Source organism: Phocoena sinus, chromosome 13 (genome assembly GCF_008692025.1).
Source record: "Phocoena sinus isolate mPhoSin1 chromosome 13, mPhoSin1.pri, whole genome shotgun sequence".
NCBI classification, from domain to species: domain Eukaryota; kingdom Metazoa; phylum Chordata; class Mammalia; order Artiodactyla; family Phocoenidae; genus Phocoena; species Phocoena sinus.
The window spans coordinates 70,578,010-70,601,557 of NC_045775.1; the positions used below are offsets into that span (position 1 = coordinate 70,578,010).

General features: G+C 40.3%; 1 protein-coding gene across 2 annotated transcripts in view; it reads left to right on the forward strand.

Moving 5' to 3' along the window:
- Positions 1–23,548, forward strand: part of CTNNA2 (catenin alpha 2) — a 1,238,106-nt gene that overhangs the window by 430,823 nt on the left and 783,735 nt on the right. For both annotated transcript variants that reach the window (XM_032653512.1, XM_032653513.1), the window contains exon 7: positions 5,233–5,436. In XM_032653512.1, coding sequence (XP_032509403.1) covers positions 5,233–5,436 — 204 coding nt within the window. The remainder of the gene's footprint in view (positions 1–5,232; positions 5,437–23,548) is intronic.

Below are 23,548 nucleotides of genomic sequence, written 5' to 3' on the forward strand. Positions count from 1 at the left end.
CACCTACAGTAACTGGCACCCATTTGTTGAATGAATGGCTATACTTTCAACTATCCATGGGAAGGGCACGTTGACCCAGATGACATAAAAGAAGACAGTATGACATATTATACTTATACCATTATACTTGGTTTAGGAGAATGTCATGGTTTTTTAAAATAAGAAATAAAATTTTATAATTATGATTTGTTAGACTCATTTCAACCGAACATGGGCAATCTGAAACAGTGGAAGGAATGCTGGGCTTAAAGTGAAAAGCCCTGTGTTCAAATCCAGGTGTCCTCATTTCCCAGCTGTACGAACATGGGGAAACATCTCTGGAATAATTTTCCTCTTCAATAAGATGGAGGTAGTAATATCACAGACACAGAATTGTGGACCTCTCAAACCATTTGTAATGCATTCAACTTCTTGCTTTGACAGAGGTCTCTCTGCTGCCTGCTGTGGCATCGGAGCCTGCAACAAGTATAACTCAGTGTCCCAGGATAGTACTGAAATTTTAGATCACATTACTCCCTGTAGAGAGAATGCATGATAGGTGCGATTTAAAAGCAGTGCTCTTGTAACAATTGGATGTGGGGTGAGTACAGGTAAATCTATTATTTGGGGAAGTAGTTTTGAACTATATCGTTCCCTGAATTATTTCAAGTTACAATTTTTATAGAGTTCGACATTGGAAAAACTGGGACATCAATTATGTAGGACAAGAGAGACTGTTATGGCTCCAACTTGATGGCAGAAGAGGATCCTAGCCTCCTTTGCTTGGGGGTGAATTATTGGGAATGCTCTCTTTATAGCCATGCTTTCCAGTTGCCACTCCATAAACGTAAGAATGAAAACATTAATTTTTAAAGTAAAGATGTTAATAAAAAATAAGGAAAAATCACAAAGCACAGAATATTATGCTAGTGAAATAAAGGGACTGAGAATAGACAGGATAAAAAGAAATTAAAGTAAGGCTTACTTTAAAAAAAGAAGAAAAAGATAAAGTAAGAAATGTAGCCTCACAATTTTAAAATGAACTAAAATGACAATAGGAGATGAACTAAAAGATCAAAAGGATAAAAAGATTAAATGAGCTTTAAGGATGCAAACGAGAGACTTAGATATTTAAAATGTAAGATCTCAGTGTACTAAAATAAGTCCGTACAATTGGAAACAGCATAAAATCCTCTTGCAGGAGCACACCTTTGGCATAAAGGGAGAGATAGGAAACCTTGGTCTTGCCCTTTCTCTGTTTGGTGCTTGCATGTTACCCGTGAAATGTTCCCTCCGTGACCAGGGAGCGAGCTGGATGCTGCTGCCGCTGCTGCTCCCTTTCTGGCCAGTAGAGGGCAGCCTCAGAGAGTCGCGGACAGGCTGAGCTGACCCCGGAGTGTGCTAGCAAAGAGAGCCTGCCCGGTTGTTTCTTTTTTTAAGTCGCTCTCAAATATGCAGAAGCAATACTCCTCCTTCACTCCACTTTGGCTTTCACTCTCTGTATTTTTGCCTAGGATTCACCTCGAGGAGTTTGTTTTCTCCTATCACTTTAGCAACGGTAGATGGTCTTTTCCTCTAGTCCTTAAGCCCCTGGCTTCATTTGTTTTTTTGTGTTTTTTTTCTTATCTTTTTCTGTTTTTCTAAAGCCTGTTTGAGAGCTCTCCAGTCCTCTGAAAACACACACACATACACACACACAAACAACCCATGTCCCCTCCCGCCAATTTGCCCCCCTCCACCCATTACACACAACCCGAACCCATCCACTCATAGATAAGCACACACAGGCAATCCACACCCCCACACATACACACACACATATACACACATGCACACAGATGCACGTGCACGTGCGCAATGCCCTTTACGCGTTTTCTCTCCCCTAAGTGGCTTCTTCCTGCTAGCCGTTCACATCCATCATTGCAGTACTTCCCATCTCCACCACGGGTATAGGTTGGAATATTGTAAATTTATTGTTTCTTTTCCAGGGAGATTTTTTTTAAAAGCTTTTCCCCTGTGATCTATACATAATGAATAATTCTATTAGAAATGTGATGAACAGTGTAACTTTTATGCAGAGTTTTTGAAGCCCAATGTTGCGATGCGTTTACTTTCATGACAGCCCCGGGCTGTGGCAGGTGGGGAGCTCATTCGGCTGACACTGTAAATTCTCTCTTGGCATGTTTCCCAAAGCGTGTTCCTTAGGTTCTCATAGATAATGCATGCATTTTAAAGGGGACCCCTCTATGCGCAAATAGGTTTGAGGAATGCTGCAGGAGACGGACTTGTTTAATGCAGAACTCCTCAAAGCATTTCATGTGCTAACGTACCCTGAGCCATGCGGCATCTCCAAAACATATCTGGCTAAGGAAACTTATTTTTTCATCAGAACATTCCATCTCTAAGCTCAGTGTTTCGTGGAAAATAATTTAAGAAATAATGTTATAATGACAATAGTACATTTTCCTTGTTCTACAGGGAAACTGTTTTACAATTGCCCTTATTGAGTTCAAATTTACCTCAGTATATTTCCATCAAATTGGCATTTCTTTATATTTTTTAGTCCAAAAATATAATAAAAATCCATCCGAGAGCCGATATATAACCTTGAAGAGTCTCCTGAAACCTCAAAGCAGAACAAACACTTTTCATTGTTTTTTGTTAATATGGGTTCCTATAAAAGAGTGCTTTGAAAATCAGCAATCCTTATAAAGGAAAGTAGTCTAATTATACTTTGATCAGATATTTCTTTAATTAGAGTATCAGTATTTAATGCATGTTACATGGTAAAATATATATATATATATATATATATATTATAAATGCATCATCTGAAAAGTGGTAGATAGAAAGAGAGCAAGAAAGAGAGAGATAATTCAAATGGATCCCACTGGGAAGAGTCCTTGCAGACAGAACTCTAGTACAGATGGCAGGTGGGGCAGGGCACCTGTGGTCCCCTCTCAGCTTTCCTTTGGGAATCTCACTTGTAAGATATACCCTGCAAATCCATCCACTGTACTGAGGACTCCATGTGATTTTTTGATACTGTTTGGAAGGTTATTTAGGCACAAGGGACAGGATTTGAGTAATGCTATTCCGAGTTAAGTAAAAATTATCCTTTTCGTAAGATCTAAGAACGTGCAAATGTGAAGGTAGTCTTTATGCCAAAACCTGCCACAGAATAGCTCATAGGAAGGACCTCACGCATTTGCCCTCTAAACTGAAGAGAGAGCTTCGACCAATGAGTAATTTCCTAGGAAATCCACTATTCCAGTGGACCTCAGACGTGGTCTGTGTTTAGTGGGTCCTTTTTTCTTTCGAAGTCACGCATTCCTTAGGACATCATTTTGTGCTGAAGGGATCTCCCTGCTGTGGAGATTTGCATTTTAACAACAAGCAGAGAATCAGAGCCACTGATCCTTTTTTTTTTTTTTAAATAACAAAATGAATCAGTTATACATATACATATGTTCCTATATCTCTTCCCTCTTGCGTCTCCCTCCCTCCCACCCTCCCTATCCCACCCCTCCAGGCAGTCACAAAGCACCTAGGGGTAAGACAGGAATAAAGCCACTGATACTTTGAGCACAGCTTTCAGCAAATACCTTAGGATATTTTGGAGAGTTACGGCAAGCTATTCCCAGAGAGCATCCTCCGACCTATTTTGTAATAATTAAGCAGCTATTTTATATCCTACTGGGAAAAAAAAAATCACACAAGTGTCTTTTATGCTCTTCACCCTCTTTTTAGCACTAAGGACTCTAGTAGGCACATAGTAGGTACTCAGCAGATGGCAGGTGGGCAATGGCATGACTACCTACTATCATTTGGTTTCCTTATTACATTTGTGGATATGGTAAATTATGCTTTCTAAATATATATGTGTGTGTGTGTGCACACACACACACACATACACACACACACATATATATATGATGAACATCAAAGGAAAGAGCAATGGAATGGCAATACCATCAAAGGATCCAAGGGTCAGAAGACCATTTACTCCATCACTACCATGCTGGTTCTTGGACCTCTGAGTGTGCACCTCCAGTGAAGATGAGCGAGCCATTAGTGCAGCAGGTTATTCCACTGTGATTAACGTTGTTGGAATGATCTTCCTTGTTTGGAGCAGAAAAGGGGTCCCTAATGGAAACCAGCAATTGGGCAAAGTTGGCGTTGCCTCTCTATTTCCTGCAGTTAGTTACCATACACTTCATCAGTCTCTCCACTCCCTTGACTTGCTGGAAATACTATTCTCCAGGTTCTGCTCTATGTTTTCGATCTTCCTTTTGATTCTTACCTTTCTGTAAACCTTTGGAAATTGGGATTAACTGGGCCCTCTTAGGCCTGTTCTTGTTCTGTTCACTTTGCTAGTATACCATTCACTACCTTGTGTCCACATAGCCCTGATGATTCCCAGATCCTCATACAGGCTGATATATCTGTTGAATTCTGGATGCATATTTCTGTACACCTCTGGACATCACTACCTACATGTTTCCAGGATCCTCAGGCTTAGCAGGGGCAAAACTAAGCATAAACGCTCTGTGACACCTTCCCTTTAGGAAACGTCTCTGTTTTCTCCTTATCTAAGCTCTTTTGGAACATGTTAGCACCTTTATCAGGATACTGTCAGTTAATTGTGACAGATTACACACACATACATGCACACACATTATGAGTCATTTTCTAGAATGCTAGTTTTTATACAAAATATATTAGCTCCTAGTGGGAAGTAACCTGTATTGTATATGCCTTTTGGATACTATTTACTCAAGTTTCAGAAGGCATCCTGCCATGGGACTCTCTGCTTCTCTTGAAGGGGATGCATGCTATGTGTGTACCAGTCCTATTTTTGGTTACGTATTATGGTCTAGTCTGGGGCTGTAAAATCTTTCCATAGCCCCACAAAGCGCTACACTGAAATGTGCTTTCCTCAAAGGCTACAAATTTTAAAAAATGTCAAGCCAGTGCCACGATCTCGTTCGAAAACCCTTCCATTGAGATAGCCTTTGCCAAGAACAGTTTTGAAACAAAGCATGGTGTTTTCTCCCTGCAGATTAGATTCAGGACAAAGTATCTTACAGAAAGTTGAGACTTTGTCAAGGCCACTTTAGAATTTATCCAAGTAGCCAGTTTCTTCTCCACGCAGAGTCTTGTCCTGGCCTCAGAAATTTCTCGTTTAGAAAACAGGGTGCCAAGGCAGCCGCCTCTTCTCTGCTGATTGTTTTTGCACTGTCCTCCTTTCAGAACAAGATCATCCTGGACCCCATGACGTTCAGCGAGGCCCGGTTCCGGCCGTCCCTAGAGGAGCGCCTGGAAAGCATCATCAGCGGCGCGGCTCTCATGGCCGACTCCTCGTGCACCCGCGACGACCGGCGCGAGAGGATCGTGGCCGAGTGCAACGCCGTGCGCCAGGCGCTCCAGGACCTGCTCAGCGAGTACATGAACAACGTAAGTCCCGGGCTCTCAGGCCCGCGCCGCCCTCGGGGGATTCCGGTGCGCGATCTGGTGGCTCCGAGGAAAGCAGGCACAGTTTGGAAAAAGGACAGGTGATCCCCTAAGAGAGTCGGTCAGGTGAAACCCAAGAGCCGCTTTGGGAGAGTCCTGTCTTGATTGCGTGTCGGAATGCATTGGTAGCAGGGAAGAGATTGGTGGAAGAGGTTTCATAGGAAAACTTTGGCTTTTTACTTGAGTGATTTCTGGGTCGTTTTAGTGGCTGCCCTTTATTTAGGTAAGATTTCAGTCGGCAAAAGTAGACGGTGGATGGAAATAACTGAGGTCACACTGAAGTCCTCTACACAGAGCAATTTCAAAGCTAAGGATGGCTGTAGATGGCTAATCTTCATCCCGAAGAGGCATTAGGAATTATAATAGATTTTCAAAAGTTTGGGCAGAGTTGGTTAAGGTGGAAACTTCTAACTGCAGTAAAACTTGGGAAAACTTTATTGATTCACTGTGCATTTAGAAATTAGGGCATGTCTCCAAGTTTTCAAATGGCTGTTAGTAACATCTAGGGATATGGCAGCACAGACACCAGCTGTTCTCTCCTACAGGTGTAAAATGTGATACTTCTTGTGTACCTGAAAACTAGATGAAGGAGATGAAACCATATTCTTTGTTTTGAAAGGCACTGAATTATGGTTGTATTGATTTGCTCTATTCATTTCAGCAGAGGTGATGTTGTTGATGCCCAGGGCTTGCACCCATGAATGATCTGAGTTCCTCCTGTCCTGGACTCCTGGGTTTGAGAGAATTCAGCGTAAAGTGGGAAAATGTAGTGAGGTCTTGACATTACATGTGGAAGGAATGCCCTGTGTGGTTGTCAGGTAGGGAATGGGGACTCTGAAAATCGGCTCCCAGCCTTTGAAGCCCACCCTGCGTCCTGCTGGAACACCCTGAGGCAAAGCTGAGACAAAGCAGCCAACCCATGTCCTTCCCTCCAGCCTGGTTCTTCTTACCACTCCCATCCCTAACCGACACGTAGGTCCTCAGGTCAAGCCAGGAGTCAGCAGTGCCAGGCACAGAGCTCCTCCTGCCACACCCTCCAGAGAACTTTGATCTAGAAAACGGAAAGATGTAGAATGCCCTCCTCAAAGCCCAAATCTGTTTCCTTCCCATACACCTTCAGATTCTTTGCTTTTGCAAGATTTGCCCATTTTCAGCACACAAAGAATAAGGTGTGGTTGTCTCACATGGTATTCATCTGCTTATGAGGACTTCTCTATAGGATCTGGATGGCCAACACTTTCTGTGATTTTGGTCTATGGGTGCTACGTAGGGTACGGCTAGAAATGTCGATCGCCAGCGCCTTCCATCCTGTGTCAATCTTTTTGAATAATGGATTTAACAAAAACAGAGGGCTTATAAAATCTGGGATTCTGTTTGTTTGTTTTTAACAGAATGGCAACAGGCTAATGATTTATATGTGGAATTTGATTTTATATGAAGGCATGCTGGTATTTCTAGCAATGAAGAATAACTGCCAAAGAAGGAAGTAGAAACTGCAGAGATCAGAGTGATGGTTAAGATCTCAATATAAATAAATCAGAAAAAGAAGGATGTTCCTGTGTTCTTTTAATCACAGAATGTGATTAAAGAAGAATTGATCGAGATGTGACATGTAATATTCAGTTTGTTGTCTAGAATCCGGTCAAGTAGAAGTTTTTCTTTCAGTATAAACTCATACAGATCAGCAGAGCTGATGGATTTTTGTGTTTTATTGACTCCAGGTGCTTGTTTTTCTGTTCACAACCTTGTGATGCAGGAATGTTTTGTATTTTTATTGAAAATTAGGCTTCTACTTTGACACAGTTACAGATAATACGTAGGTGGGTATAGTGCTTAAATTTTAAAGTGTGACAATTCTGTTCATTTTGAACCACCAGGATCAAAGGCTGAAATAAAACACCTCCTACTGACTTTTTTATAAAGTGTATAAAATTTACTTGGACTTCACACTTCTTTGGTGATTTCAAGGTAGAATTGGATGCAGCTAGACCGGCTCCATAATCCCTGTCTAGTGCACTCATTACTACTGCCACAATATCAATTTATATTTATTTTGATATAGCATCTGTGCCTTACTAAAATGTCTGTTGTAGTTAACAGCAAGCAAAAAATTAGTCAGTTGTGACTAGGCTGTTATAAGATATTTCATTTTCAATTTTCTAAGCTCTGGACATGAAGGTTTTATCCAGTTATCACTCTGCAGATTTTCATATTAATATGCTAGGCAATATCATTAGGATAAGGAAATAATTGGATTGAGAAGAAAAGATTTTGAAATTGGCATAACTGACACTTCTGATGAGATTGGGTGTGTTCAGAGTGGTATGGCCATAGACAAAACTGACATTTCTGGATTCTAAAAATCACCTGATCAGTTCCTGATGAAGATTCAACTTTTCATGCTCACTTGTAGGTGAAGCTGTTCTAAAATCATACACATCCATGCCAAGTGGTATGAAATGGAGGAAGATGGACATTGGGGAAAAGAGCTATAAACTAAATGATTAGGAGAAAGTTGTCTGCATGGGGTATGAGCCATGTTTTAGCCACATGGATACACTGAGCTCAATAGGGTGTCAGTTGTTTGTTGGATATTTCCACAAGGGTATATTCAAATTAATGAATGTGTGTGTGATTTGAAGATTTAACAAAATCATGCATGTAAAAGAGACTGTGGTTTGAGGAAAAAGGGCTGAGTGAACAGATGCATGTGACAAAATTTATGATCCCAGAATGTGACAGTGTTAGAAAAGATGGTTGGAATGGTTTGGGGAAAGCCTTGGATGGCCTTAATTATTTTTTATCAAGTTAATGATGTAATCCAGAGAAGGTTCTTAAAAATAATCCTCCTTTAAATCAAACATCATTATTGTACATATGTGAAGACTAATGGGTAGAGAGAGACTCTTTTTCAAAAGGATGTGTGACCTTTGGATTAGTGCCATCAGAGTGGTTTTTGCAGTATTATGCTGAGTACTATAAATAGATCCAAATTATAATGAAGACATAAGCGTGTATCTGGAACTTATAATTTTATACAGCTTTCTTTCATTGGCAGTAAAACTACTTTTTCATCAAAAAAAAATCTTAAAAGTGGCCTCATGACAGGAAACAAGTAAACATGTTATTTTATTGATAAACATTTTGTGATGGATTTGAAGTTAGAATATTGAATTTATTTAATGGATATGTACTGCGTGCCTGCCTACTCTGTGCCTGACACTGTTCTAGGATTCTGGGGATATCGAAGGGGAAAAGATAGACAAACTTCTCTGCTCTCATGGAGTTTACACTCTAGGTTGGGGAGACAGACAATCAATCAATCAATAATTTGAGTAAGAATTATCTCAGACGGTGATAAGTGAAACAGGGAAATATAAAACCTGTGAGACAGCAGCATGGAGTGTAGTTGTAAGGATGACCTGGAAAAGGTTCACTGAGAAGATGACACTTGGTTAAAGAGCACTTGAGGTGGAATGAGAGGCAAGGTCTAGTGCTCACTGACCTTGTGTGAGAAGGTGCCTGAGCTCTTGAGAAACCTTCTTGGGGAGACTTACGGACTGTTCCAAGTGAGTGGAAGGTAGCAGGTGATGGGGTCTGCAAGGAGACAATGTGTCAGACTATGTAGGGCCTTGTGCACCATTATTCAGAATTACACTTTTACTTTAATGAAATGGGAGGCCATTGGAGAGTGTTGGGCAGAAAATGCCATAATTTAGGTATTGAGGACAGGCCATAGGAGTTCAAAAGGTAAAAAAAAAAAATACAGGAGGACAGAGGAGGAGCCCCTGGAATAATTCATGAAAGGATGGTGGCTTGTGCCAAGAGGTAGCAGTAGTGTAAAGTGCTCAAATTCTAACTATTCATGAACATGGAATGGACATTGGGCAGTGTGAATGGCAGCTGCAGCTGTATCAGCCGCCCTAATATGGTATCTTCAGTTTTGATATCTTCATTTTGTTTTGGTTGCACAGAAAATTCTGATTTACTCAGATGTAGTAACACTTGGTAAACAGCTCACTTTGCAACGCCTGGATACTCTGCTAGACAGATTACATTTGAAAAGGAAGTTCAGTAGAAAAATTTTGTTTCAAAAATACCCAAGTATGGTTCACATTCTTATAAATATAAAAGACTAAAAAGATATAATGCTTATTCGAAGTACTAAAATGAAATGCTGAACAATATGGAGATGTGTTAAACCATTACTACCTTGTACACAATTCACTGTTAGGCTTTGGTGAGGAAATGTGATGAGCAGATAGGCCTGGACCTTGTACGTTTTGGTGCTGAACTGCCTGGTTCAATTTCATAGACAAAAACATGCTGTGTTGCTCTAGATTGTTCTTTAAAGAGTAATGCACAGCTACAGTTTTCTTAAACAGTTGCACAGTTAGAGATTGTATGCACAATGATGGCAGAGACTCAGGTGGCATAAAGGAATGGTTTTCTGGTCTCATCTGTGTTAAAGTGTGGCAGGTTATTTTTTACTTTTACTTTTATGAATAATTAAAATTATATATTTTTACAAAATATTTGAATCTAACTTTTTTTCAGGCCTCTTGAAGCATCTAAGTGAATCCCTGGGGACAGTGTGTAAACCACTAATGTAATGCATGCATTAAAAGCACATGGGGACAAATTGATGTGGGAACATATGTACATATTACAAGTGCCTGAAGGGTCATTGTCATAGCCTTTGCTTTAAGGTGGAATTTAATGTAAAGGGTGTTCCTGATGGAACCTATTTGTGAGGGGTTAAGGTCTGAAATGAGATCTCAAAGAGTCATTTCCAGCCTGGTTTGGGGCCCATACCCCACCAAGGCTCCAGCATACAACAGTACATGAGGAACATGTAGAGTGATATCCAGGGCCTGGGGAGCTCTGAAAAGAGTGGGCTTCACACAGTTTTTTTGTTTGTTTGTTTGTTTTTTAATGGTGCAAAAGAAATATATGTTCATTGTAAAGGGTGAAAAACAAAGATAGAAGAAAAAGTTTATTCACAATCTCACTCCCTAAAGATAATCATCTTTGATAATTTTGTACATGTCTTTCCAATGTTTGTAAACTTCTATGAGTGATATATTTATACACACACAGAGACACACATATGTTATGCCTGGAGTTGTAAAAAATGGACTCATTGTAAATGATGACTTGTAATCTATTTTCTTTACTTAATATATTGTGAATATGTTACCATATTAATAAACATTCTCAAACCTTATGTTGACTAGCTGAATAACATTTTATTATATAAATATGCAATAATTCATTTAGAAGCAATACATTTTGAGAGTATTTTTATATAGCGTATTGGAAAAGATAAGTAGGCAAGACTTCTGGGGCTGGCAGTAGAGAAGAGTGTTTGAGATCCCAAGCAAGACTGAGGAACAGAGTGAGAAGGTGGGGAGAACACGGCTTCCCAGTTTCTGTGCTTAAGGGGCTCCCTGAAAATTTTGTGCAAGGAACGTTTTGTAGGTAAAGAAAATTTAAATGCCTCTGAGGTCTATTTAAAATTGTCTTAAGTATATTTTTCTGTACTTTATCAATTTTCTGCATAAATTTGATTTTCATTTATCAGAATTTCTGTAAGTTGGCTATGTGTAGTACTGCCAAGAGGGGCTCAGAACATCTAGAGGACAAGTTCAATGGTTAGATTTGACCCAGATCCCAGAGAAGGCATTGAACGCTTCTGAAGGGAGTGTCATCAGAAAGATAACTTTGTCATAGAAATTGTTATAATGTTGGATTTCTCCAAATGGGAAGGCAGGAGAAAGATGGAGTAGTTGTTATCACATAAGAATAAGGGTAATTGTTGATTAAACATAACATTTGTTTTCAGTATTATCTAGGCCTTCTCATTTCTCTCCCTTCTGTAATCATGTAAAAGAGGGGATGAAACTCACAAAAGCCACTTTGGCCAATTCTGAGTTTCTCTACTAAAAGGTTTGGCTTAAAATAGAGTAGAAAGTAATGTTTAAAAATGCTTGTGGGCTGTTTATGACCTAATGTTGCCTATACCCTCCCCCCACCCCATAACAGCCCTCCATTTTAAGGGGTATCTTAATGGGATTGGTTGCTTCATTCAAGGGCAAGAGTTCTAATATCCCAAATTTGGTACCTATGGTGAGGTTTTCCTTGCCTTTTCCTTATTTGAAACTTTTCTTTTCCCCCTTTCTACTCTCTGCCTTCAAATATGTTCAGTGCCCACATCTCTATTAATTTTGAAGTTGAAATTCATCTGTGCAATTATGCTTTTCATGTAAAACGTTTGCATCCATGAAGAGACAGTTTTAAAATTCCTTTTGAGTTGCAGGTTCTGGCTCAGGTATTGAAAGAGCACAATTAGTTTACCAGCCTGTTCTCTGAGGTCTAAAACTATCCTTTGAATCTACTCTTCCAGTGGAATATGGTTGGGGTGGGAAGTCATCTGGGTAGTGCATGAGGCCTCCATCCTTGAATTAAGGCATTTGCAATCCTATTTGCCTCTGTTTCCAGGCAGTTTTCAGTGTGACTCCTAGAGGTACCCTGAGACTAGTACAGGATCTTCCAAATTTTTAATCTTTTCCTTTCCTTCCATCTTCTTATATTAATATTGTATTCCTTTGCTGTAGTAGGATCTCAAAAAGCCAAGGGTGTGTCGTGGGGGTCATGCAGGCGGAAGTCACTCAGGCACAGGTGGTGGGAGAACGTCCAGCCATGCTGGTGGGACATGTTCCTTGGAAGGAAATAATGCAAGTGAGAGTGTAAGAGATCTTGTGCCAGAACCAAGCATCCTACAGAGCATGAGAATGTTTGAGAGGCTTCAGGAGGAGATCCAGACTGGCAGGTGGTTAGTTGACACTAGAGTGATCTGGGCACAGTCCCACAGTAGCTATGGAGCACAGGTGTAGGTAACATCCATTCCTGGTGGGGACATGGCAGGTCTCTTTGGTCTCAAAGGACCCCAGGTGTGGGAATTTATTCCAGTGGGGATTTAGGCCCTTTGAAAAGTACAGCATGCCATACACATGTTTGCTATTACTTATCATCAGCTCATGACATACAGTTAAATGACTCACAGGATCCCAGGACAGATGAGTCTAACCAGACTTGTTTTACTTGGATCATCAAGGGCAATTCGCAGTGCGGTCTCACACACTATCTCCTTGGCCAGGAAAAGTACTTCCTACGTGAAACCCTCCTTTGTTCCCCACTGTGGATAGTTTAGCATACAGGTAGCCTTACAGACAGGTAGTCTTACCGTCAAAATGGGGCTCCCAGTCTAGTTCTATAATGAATTAAGTCTGAGCAATGGAAATCGTAACTCCAGGAGCTCACTGGTGACTTCTTTATGGTGGAAAAGCAGTTCTGAGCAATCAATCTCCTCTCTCTCTCTCTCTCTCTTCCCTCCTTCCCTCTCTTTCTTCTTCCCTCCCTCCCTTTTCTTCTCGATAGCACCTTTATGCCTGGTAGAATTTCTTTAAATTCTTTTCAGTGCATGGATGAACTCACAAGAATGTAAGGGAGTTACTCAGAGGTAAGAAATGACAAGAAAACAATAGACTAGAGATAGGTCTGCAGATTCCTCCTGGCCTAGACTTTGTTTTTAAATGGTACAATTTGTAAAGAACAGGAGGCAAAGTCTGAGACCCAGCTGGATGGACAGGCAGATTAGGGACCTCAGTGTAAAGCCTGGATTCTCAGATGGTGTCACTACGAGGGCATGAGCTAAGAAAATAAAACTTCCATGCAGAGAGAAGCAATGGAAATACATGCTGTCTTGGCTTCTAAAAAGCAGGAGAAAAGAATCTCTCCTCTGCCACCAAGAATTTCTAACCACGATCTCGAAATCACTCAGTTTTGGGCTCAGAATCTATATTTGAGGGTGACCTAAAGTTTACTCAAAATTTCATTTTAAGTCATTCTAGGTGGTGGGTTGCTAGGTACCTGGCGGAAGCAAAGACCAATCCTCTCTAGAGGAATACACTTTAAACACAGGGCTCAAAGAATTTCCACAGATAAAGTTACAAGGAACAGAAATTAGCATTCTAGAATCACTAAAAACAAAATGAAACGGGCCACTATGATTGACAGTTGGCACAAACAACCAGTTGTAGACCAGAACTACAAGGGCTGAAGATCTGCAATTATTAGACACAGTTTATAAATTATCTTTAAAGAAATTAAAGAGAGCATTGCAAATGTGATCGTGAAACAAGAGAATGGACTGAGCAGCCTTGGAAGGCAGGATTGGAGGTTGTGTGGTGGAGGAACACAGGCTTATTTGAAGGGCCTGGACAGCAGGTTCCTTGTTGCCACCAGCCTGGGATAATGAAGAAAGAGACACGGTCATTGGGAGTGTCCGGAGTGGTGCTTCTGGTAACTTCTGGAGCAAGAGCTGGTTATCTCTTGCAGCAACACCTTGGGTAGATACTAATCTCCTTATCTACAGTGGATTTCTGTACGGAACTCTTTTTGGTGACAGAAAGAATAGAAAATCTAAAATGAAACGGGAGATGAAAACAAAAATCCACTTGAACAGCAAAATTAAGTCCCATACTTAGAACTCTAGCTAGCTTCTTTCCTTATCAAACATACCCCTTCACTGAGCCCTTGAAAGTTGGTTCTGAATCTTACAAGGTCGATCCATACAATGAGGAACAGCAAGTAACATTATGAGACAGGAAGGGGCTGTCTCTGACTCCATCAGTGAGTAGAGATGGCTGACAGAGTTGACTGCTGGGTCATCAGATTTGGCCGTTCCAGTTAAGACAGCCTGGACAGCACAATCCATCAACTGATCTTCTTGGGAGAGACTTTTGGGTATTTCAAGAAAGACCTCGCAAAACTGTCAGGGAGAGCAGCAGGCTGTACACCACCACCAAGCCCATGAACCTGGATATACCTTTCCTTTGTGTTTCCAAAGGACGTGGGAAAGCTTCCAAAGATAAGCTCCCAAGGGCCTCCTTGCTTGGGCCTAATGCTGCTGCGAGACCATCCTGAAAATTTCTCTTGATTCATTTAGGAAATTGTTACACTGTAAGAACTGTCTCACTGGTGGTGACACATCCCCGTGCTTCAGACCCACCGGGATCTTTGCTGCTTTGGCAACTTTGTACTTACCATCTCTCTGGAATGTTCTTCCTTCAACTTTATATGGATGGCCTTTCTTTCAAATTTTAGTTTGATTATGTTGTTCTTAGTCATCTCAGTATATTAATTTCTGTTATAGCATCTGCCAACCTCTGAAATTACAGCAGCTCTTTGTGCTGTTATTGTCTGCTCCCCTGGAATTTAAGCTCCCACGAGAGGGATCTTGTCTTATTCACAATCCCCAGGATCTAGCCTGGAATAGTAAATATATATTTTCGGAAGAAATAAATGACTTCTCTCTCATCATCTTCTTTTGATAATCATAGTCACAGTCATAATTATCATCAGAAGAAGAAGGAGAAGGAGAAGGGGGGTGGGACAGAGAAGGAAAAGCATCAGAGGCATTAGCACATATAACGCATAGATTTTGAGGCTTTTGAATCCCATGTTTTGGAACATAATGATTCAAGTGTTTTTTCGGCTTTATCTACCTAGATAAACCTATAAGTAAATTAACTAACGTTAACTATTCTTGGCTTCTTCATGACTCACTTTGAGGTGCCCAGACATCTCCCTACAGTTAAAGCTATAGTTAAGGCCCCCATCAATTCTTTCTAGAAAGGCCTAAAATGATCCTGTGACTATCAGTAGAGAAAAAAGTGATATGAAGCGTGACGCTTGCTTTTCAGTTCCAAGAGCTCCACCAAGCAGCTCACTCTTTACGCGGGCCTCTCACTGTTGTGGCCTCTCCCGTTGCGGAGCACGGGCTCCAGACGCGCAGGCTCAGCGGCCATGGCCCACGGGCCCAGCTGCTCCGCGGCATGTGGGATCTTCCTGGACCGGAGCACGAACCCATGTACCCTGTGTCAGCAGGCAGACTCTCAACCACTGTGCCACCAGGGAATCCCACAGCTCACTCACAATTCTTCCATTTTAAGTGTGTCCTCCAGGGTGACCTGTCTGGGCTTAAGTTCTAGGGCATGTATGGTAAGGTCTGGGAGGAGCTGGGCCATTTTTAGGTTTGCAGAATTCTGCAGGCTGGACTAGGAACTTCGGAAATTACTTAACTCATCCCTGCCCAGAAGGCACAAAGAGCTTGTATATGTACCTAAGAGATAAATCAACAGAAGAAAAGCATCATAATTCACCTGTTGAAAACTAGACACTCTCTTTCCAGAGGCCCAGCCCGGACTACAGAATCACAGTTTTCTGCAGAGTGGGTTGATAATATCTACATTTAGCAAGTACCCCAAGTGATTTCTATGAACAGGCAAGTTAGGGAACCCTTGATGTCATAAGTTCAAGAGTCAATTTAATACAGAATGGGTTTAAAATGGGTCTTCTTTTTGTGAATGAGGATAAATACTTTTGTAAGAAAGCAGCAAGTGAAATATCTCCTGGGAAATCTTATTGAGCTGTATATTACTCAGCCTGGACATTCAGGATTTCAGAGGAGACTTGTGAAGCTGTATGGCTAATCTTCTTTGAATTCCTTAGAAATAGGCAAAGCTGAGCCAGGCTGTCACCCGTGAGCTATTAATTGAAGGGTAGCTTTTTTTTTTTTTTTTTCCCCAAAGCGCACCTCCCTCAAACACACCTCTTCCAATACATTACTCCCCCATCTGTAAAAAGATAATTTATCATCCTTGGAAGGACTCTGCTCTCAGTAAGTGCCAGAACTAAAATATGCAGTTTCACAGATTACTCAAAATCCTCTTTGTTAACAATGGCTTCATTGCTGACTTCAGTTTCTAGTAATTCTGTAGGTTGGGTTGCGGCTAACAGATTTACAGCATTAACCCCGAGCTTTGCCTTTGCCAGTTCACACGTTGAATTGGGCTTTTGCTCTGGGTCCTTTTGGGGACTATTCTAGGGTACTGTTTCCATGAGGAAGCCACATTTTACCTGCCTGTCCTATGGATTCTTAGATCTGTCTACATATCAGAACGACATAGGGAGATTTTGAAAAATGCATGTTCCAGGGCCCTACCAGTTCTAAAACAGCAGAATCTCCGGGGATGGAGCTTGAGATTCTGTATTTTAGCAAGTCTCCCAAGGGATTCTCATTCCTCCAGCCATTGTTACCAGCCTTGGATTAGCCCAGCATGGCGGAATCACCCAGCTTAATCAGTATCATCACATTCAGGGAGAGGTACCATATTTTCCTCTTCCTAGGTTTTCTCAATAATGTTTTCAAACTGTTATTTATCATTATTAATCTTCACCCCCCAAATCCTCTTCCTCCACCCCCGCCTTGGAACCAGTGCACACATTTGCAGACATTTGTATTTCCTTTCCCTTTTCCCCCTAATGTGCCTCAAGAACAACATTGGCATGTTACGTGAATTTCATCTCAATACAAAGAAGAAGAAGATGATATTGGCCTTTTTTTTATTCAATGTGCATACTTGGGGGTTAGGAGGAATCAGTTAAGTGTCCTGCAATCTGGTGGCTGATTTCACACTTTTGATCCCTGCAAAACAGACACACAAATCTTTTGGGAAAGGTGTTTTTTTCTCTGTATCTGTGAGACATTTTTAAATAATAACAATTCTCCAAACTTCATCCTATCTTATATATTGCATCTTTTCTCATCATTGGCCTAATTTTATGCTCGTTATCTTTTCTGTTTGCTCTCTGTCCCTAGTCTGTCTTCTACTATTTGTAAAGCCTATAAAACCTTTCCTTACTTTTTTTTAGAATTGTCAAAGGATCCCCATCCATTTTCTTAAAGCCCTTGTTTTCTGATTTCAGGCCATTTAAATGAAAAAGAGCAGCAAGATATCTGCAAAAAATCAAATGGTTAAGAACATTTTTAAGATAATGTAGATAGAACTGAAATTGGAATTCAGGTCTTCTGGTTTCTTTATGGCCATTCTTTGATCCTTTTCATTACTTCATGTTTTGTATTGGATTTTTGATATTCTCCTTTTCTCCATTTAAAGCCCTGTACCATGCATGACTCACCTTTCCCCTAACATTCTTTTTGATTTCTCAGGGTTCGTTGGACAGTAGACTGCAAACAAATCTTCCTTTTCCAAGCATCTATAGAACATACCAGAACCCTGTCAGAACCCCAGATAAAAAGCAGACAAGAGCAGCCTTGTGGGACAGCCACCGGAATTCCTTCTGAAGGGGCAAAAAGGAGCCTTTGTTGGCAGGAGGACGGTGTTAAGGGAGCAGACAATTGAATCTGATCTTTTTTCAACAGCGTAGCTTCTCCTGGCTTCAGTCTCTAGGTAGAGATTGTGTACCTTGTAGGAGACAACAGCAGAGGCAATAACCAGACGAGCCAGCATTAGCATGTGCATTTGCCCATAACTGCCCACCGACGTGGTGGTTCTGTTCTTGATTAACCATGTCTGTCCTAAGACCCGCCTTTTACCTTTTACCTTTTTCTGAAAATAAACTTCTGGTTGCCTGCAGCTTGGATTAGGAGAGAGGCTCTAAGGGTCTAACTGCTTTTTAAGTGGAGTTTCAAGCAATCGTCTTGCTTTTAACCTCACCATTTTCCCTCCTTTCCTCCAAAAGAAGCTGAAGCCTCAAATATCTGTCGTCTTTGAGGGTTTTGCAGCCTGAATTGGACTGTTCTGAGCTTTCCCCCATTGCTGGCTTGGAAGTCAGCTTTCTCAGACCTGCTAAATGAGTTAGCGCACTTGCCTCTCGGAATATTGCTGCGGCCATTTTCTCCTATTTTCTTTGCCCTTTGGATTGAGATCTTTGAAAGAAAATTGCTCTGTGGTCATTGTGATGGGTTTTCAGAAAAGAGCAGTGATAAATGTGTGTATTACATCTGCCATCTCAGCCATACCTTACTTTTATTTTAAGGAAGATTACATGTTCCTTCCATACTTATGTCCAGAGTCCATGTTGTTTTGCACACTAACTTGACCAAGGAGATGAATGGAGCTAAGATGGTCAAAGCACATTTTCAAAGTGAGCTGAGAGTTTGGATAAAAGTAGAGGTGAGACATAATGTTTGGAATAAAGCTTAGATGGGGAATCTATTTCATCCAGACACTCTGCTATATTTCAGTGTCAAACTATTCCTAACAAAAACATTATAGATATTGGTTCCAATTTAGACCTTGAAGAAAATGTGGTTGTGAATACCTATCTTTGGAGTTTATATAGGGTAATTATAGAAGCAGAGCATTTATCACATGATGATGAAGAATCGTTCCGAAAATTTCATTGTTTTTATGTCTGCTTGATGATACATTCTTCTTAGTTATTGACTGATAGCAGTTGCACAGATGATACCATAATATGATCCACAGCATCGTGTTAAGGGAGAATTAAGACCAATGCTAGTATCTCAGTCATTTTCTTAGAATTGATTAATTTTAATTGATTCTTTAAAAATATTAAGTCACCAACTTTATTCACTGAAGCGTCTTTGTAAATGGAGTATTTTCATGAATCCCTTTGCTTTCTAAAAGTTACTTAAGTCATTTAAGTTTATCTTTTGTATTATTAGCTTTTTCCCCCTTTGATACTATTTTATACATGACTCTGGCACATACGTTTTCATATCCTTAGAACTTTTATTACACATATGGCTTAATGATTCAGTTTATAAACAGCCACACCGATATTTTTATCAACTCATATTGTTGTATAAAATCCACATCCAGCTGTTAAAGACCATGGTAAGAGAAAGAAACGTGGGGTATTTAACATTCCAGACAGACATTGGAGTTCTTGTGGTATATCCCTAATATATTGTGATTATTAGCATGGCACCTGATTAAATTTTCCCTGCAAAATAAATACACCCATCAAATGATTCTCACTAAACCAAAGATTATTGACTAGCAAATCATATGTAGTTTGACATGTGTCTATACCTTTAAAGAGTAAGAAAAAACAAAAACTACTTAGTTGTTTTATTAGTTTTGCGACTGCATTTCCTGGAGCCCTAGATGGTTCAGGGACCCCAGGAGCGGATGTGCTAAGAATGAGTGTGACTTTGTTACCTCCACTCTACCTGGTCCCATACTTACTTCTTCCTAAGAAGCCCTATAATTCAATATTTGGTTTTCATATAAAATTTAATTTGGAAAAACAACAGATCTCATTGGTAAGACAGATTTTGAAAAATAATGAGACTTTTGTCTGAAGTAACCAGATAATTGACAGGAAAGTTAATTGTAAAGAATGACTTATTTAGGTATCTGGCCAATCTGTGATTATACTTATAGATCTGAAAATTATGATAAATAGAGAAGCCCAGCTCTCAGCACCTTGGCAGGCATGAAGTGAAATATCCAGATGAATACAAATTCAGAGCTCTTCATCACATTCCGGCTGTTAAGTATAAAGTTTACCCAAATAAGTGAGACTGGGTTGGGCCACCTCTCTCTCTTGGCCCTGAGTTTCTCAGCAGCTCCTGGTGCTATCTGCCACTCCATGGAGCTTCCCTCATGACTCAGCACAGACTCTATGCCATGCCCTTTAAGCCAAGAACAGTACACGGATTACAAAGTATGATACCAAAACCCTTGGCACTCATCATGTTCTTTAGAGATTGTCGTGATTTTCAGTTTTTAGAATAGCATAAACATAATATCTGCAGCAGAAATAAGTTAAAATATTCTAAAATATCTCCATAAAACATTTTATTTATTTTCATTATAGTGTGTCATTTTCTTTCATAATAGCTACAGATGAATTGGAGGCTAATTCTTACACTGTAATGATAAATTGAATTATACCAATTCAGTTTAGCAGAATTAATGCTTACTCACTTGCTGGGTAAATCAATCTATTCATTTTTTTAACACGAAAAGGAAATAATAATTAATAAATGTAAGGATAATATTGTAAATTTATAGAAAGTTATTACAGTAACCGAAAATATTTGCTGTAGAGCTGCCTCCTGGCAAGCATGAGGACAATTTTATTTCTTTAAAGAGAAAATTTAGATTGAACGAATTTATTTATTTATTATTTATTTTTGGCTGTGCTGTTACTGCGTGTGGGCTTTCTCTAGTTGCGGTGAGCGGGAGCTACTATTCGTTGCGGTGCGCGGGCTTCTCATTGCGGTGGCTTCTCTCGTTGCGGAGCACAGACTTTAGGCACGTGGGCTTCAGTAGTTGTGGCTCGCGGGCTCAAGAGCGCAGGCTCAGTAGTTGTGGCACACGGGCTTAGTTGCTCCACGGCATGTGGGATTTTCCTGGACCAGGGCTCAAACCCGTGTCCCCTACATTGGCAGGCGGATTCTTAACCACTGCGCCACCAGGGAAGTCCCTGGGGAGTCTTTAGTGTTGTAAGGCTATTTAGTCCCTTCCAAATAATAATAAAAAATGGGTTGCAAGATATAAATAGATAGTTATGAATCACGTTTAAAGAGAGACAGTTGGGTGGAAGAACTGAATTATTCATGGCAGAGGTAACACTTGAACTTGAAGGTGTGTAGGAAGAAGAGAAGTCAAAGATAGAGGGGCTACTCCAGGTGTGAAGAATGATATTATGTAAAATGCATTATACAAATGTGTATGGTACACTTTAAGTATGACTAGTAGTCCAGCTTAATTAGAAAACATAACGTTAAATAGAAAAGAGAAGGTTTTGCACAGAAAGGTTGAGATTAGATTACAGAGGGCTAGAATTCCAGATTAAGATGTGCATCATTTATTTTGGTAGGGAATTGTTTACTGAAGGTTTGCTTGTTTGGGTTTGGTTTGGTTTGATTTTACTGTGGGAGTGCTATCAGGTAAGCCACACAATGTTTGGGAGCTGCCACCCTCCTCCAGTGCAGGGTGGCTTCTGAGAGTGTACACTGGAGTTGGAGGCATGGGGACATGTTAGTGGATTCTTAAGAAAGTCCAGACAGAAATGATAGAGTCCGAATTGGGGAGAAGACAGTGGGAATGAAAAAGAGAAACAAAAAACAGATTCAGAAAGAAGGATTAGAAGGAACTTCATGACTATTTTGTGTGTGTTTGTTTTGGAGGAGAGGATGGGGGAAGGAAACAAAAATATTGCTTTTATGTTCTCATGAGACATACTTATTAATTATTCATTGGGTTAACCTGTTTCTAAATTGGGGATGATCAAATTCACTGACAATATTATTTACACCCCCGCCCCCCAAAAAAGTGCATTTCACAGTGTTTTAAAGTTGACACTTATTGGTTTTGCTCCTGTGATGTTACTAGGTAAATATTGGTCTTTATTTACTCCTTTTTACATTCACACAGTAGACCATTAGTGTCTTTGATGTAACATTTAAAGCTGCCAGGGCTTCCCTGGTGGCGCAGTGGTTGAGAGTCCGCCTGCCGATGTAGGGGACGCGGGTTCGTGCCCCGGTCCGGGAGGATCCCACATGCCGCGGAGCTGCTGGGCCTGTGAGCCATGGCTGCTGAGCCTGTGCGTCCGGAGCCTGTGCTCCGCAACAGGAGAGGCCACAACAGTGAGAGGCCAGCGTACCGCAAAAAAAAAAAAAAAAAAAAAAAAAAAAAAAAATGCTTCCAGAAGTTCATGGTATGAAGCACGTTGTGGTCCCAGTGAGTCCTGGGTTTGGATCTCATGTCCCAGTGTCCATTTGCAGGTCTCTTGGCCAATGACTGACCTCCTGGGCAGGATGGCAAGCTACCCAGTATCTGCCACTCAGCTGGTCATTCTCAGCACAATGAAAAACATTATTTCATTGTTTTACAAAAAGTGACCTTCGAAGAATATACTTATGTTTGTCTTGGGTTTATTGAATCTGAAGGGGTCATTTAACTTTCTCAGATATATACTTCAATAGTATGTCTAAAATTGCATTAGAGAAAGATTGTACGTATGGGATTTCACAAAGGTCTCAGGATACACCCCCTCAGATAGTCCTCTGTCCTATGACAGCTATGGTTTTAATTGCCAGACAGTTTGTCGAATTAAATCAAAGTGTTATTTTTGTTAGTCACCAGTGTTTAAATATTTATTTGGTACCTGTTATGAACAGATCACTCTTCTAGATACCAGGAGGAATACAAAGTTGAATAGAAGAGCCACTGTGTGTAACTTCAAGGAAATGATACCTTTTAATGTCCAGAAATAATATACTATTCTATTCATTATCTCTGATTTCAAATAGCTACATTTTGAACATAGTGGTTATTCATGACATGATGCAAATAAAGTATTGTGTTGATTAAAATGAATCTGATTCAGATAACATTTGCTACATTATTATTCAAGAAAGGGATTATTACCTCCCCCAGGAAAACTGATGAATCTGCCCAATTTCCAATCAGCCTGAGGCCAGTTTCATTTAGCATAGGTGAAATAGTTGATAGAGATGGGCACTGTGAAGCAGCTTCGTGTATTTGCAGGCTTACTTGATAGGGTCAACCCCGCTTAGTGTGATTTGAAATCTCATTGGGAAATGCACTTTTTCCCTCGATACATTATCAGATGATACAGTCCAACCAGTGCTGAAAAAACATGGCAGTAGTTACTGAATCCCTGACCTTGGAGTGTGTAGTATCTCTTTCATAATAATAATAGAAAAAAAAATTGTAGAACACATTATTAAAAGGATGACTTTTTTTAAGATGAAAAGTCTCTGATTACTACAACCCTAGAGGGATTGGCTAAATACAGATCATTTAAGGGTAGCTTCGTTTCTTCCTTTGACAGGGAAATATGCTGAGTATTGGGGTTCCAGCAAAACCTTTAAAGCATTTTTAATGTCTTTCTTAGAAGGTTTCCAGGCATTTTAGTGGATTAGGAACTGATGAAATCATTGAATCCAAAAGTGGCTAGTGTACTGATTCCAGAGGAAAACTTATGGCAGTAATCTTCAAAAAGTAATCAGATGGTGGAGACTCAAAACAATGAGACTGGAGGATACTTTGATTAGGAAAGACAGTGGGAAGAGGATAGCTGTCTTCAACTATTTGAAGAATTTTTATGCAAAAGAAAGGGGCTTATATACATGAGTCCAAAAGTATATATAGACAACAAAGAAATATTCAGGCCCAGTATA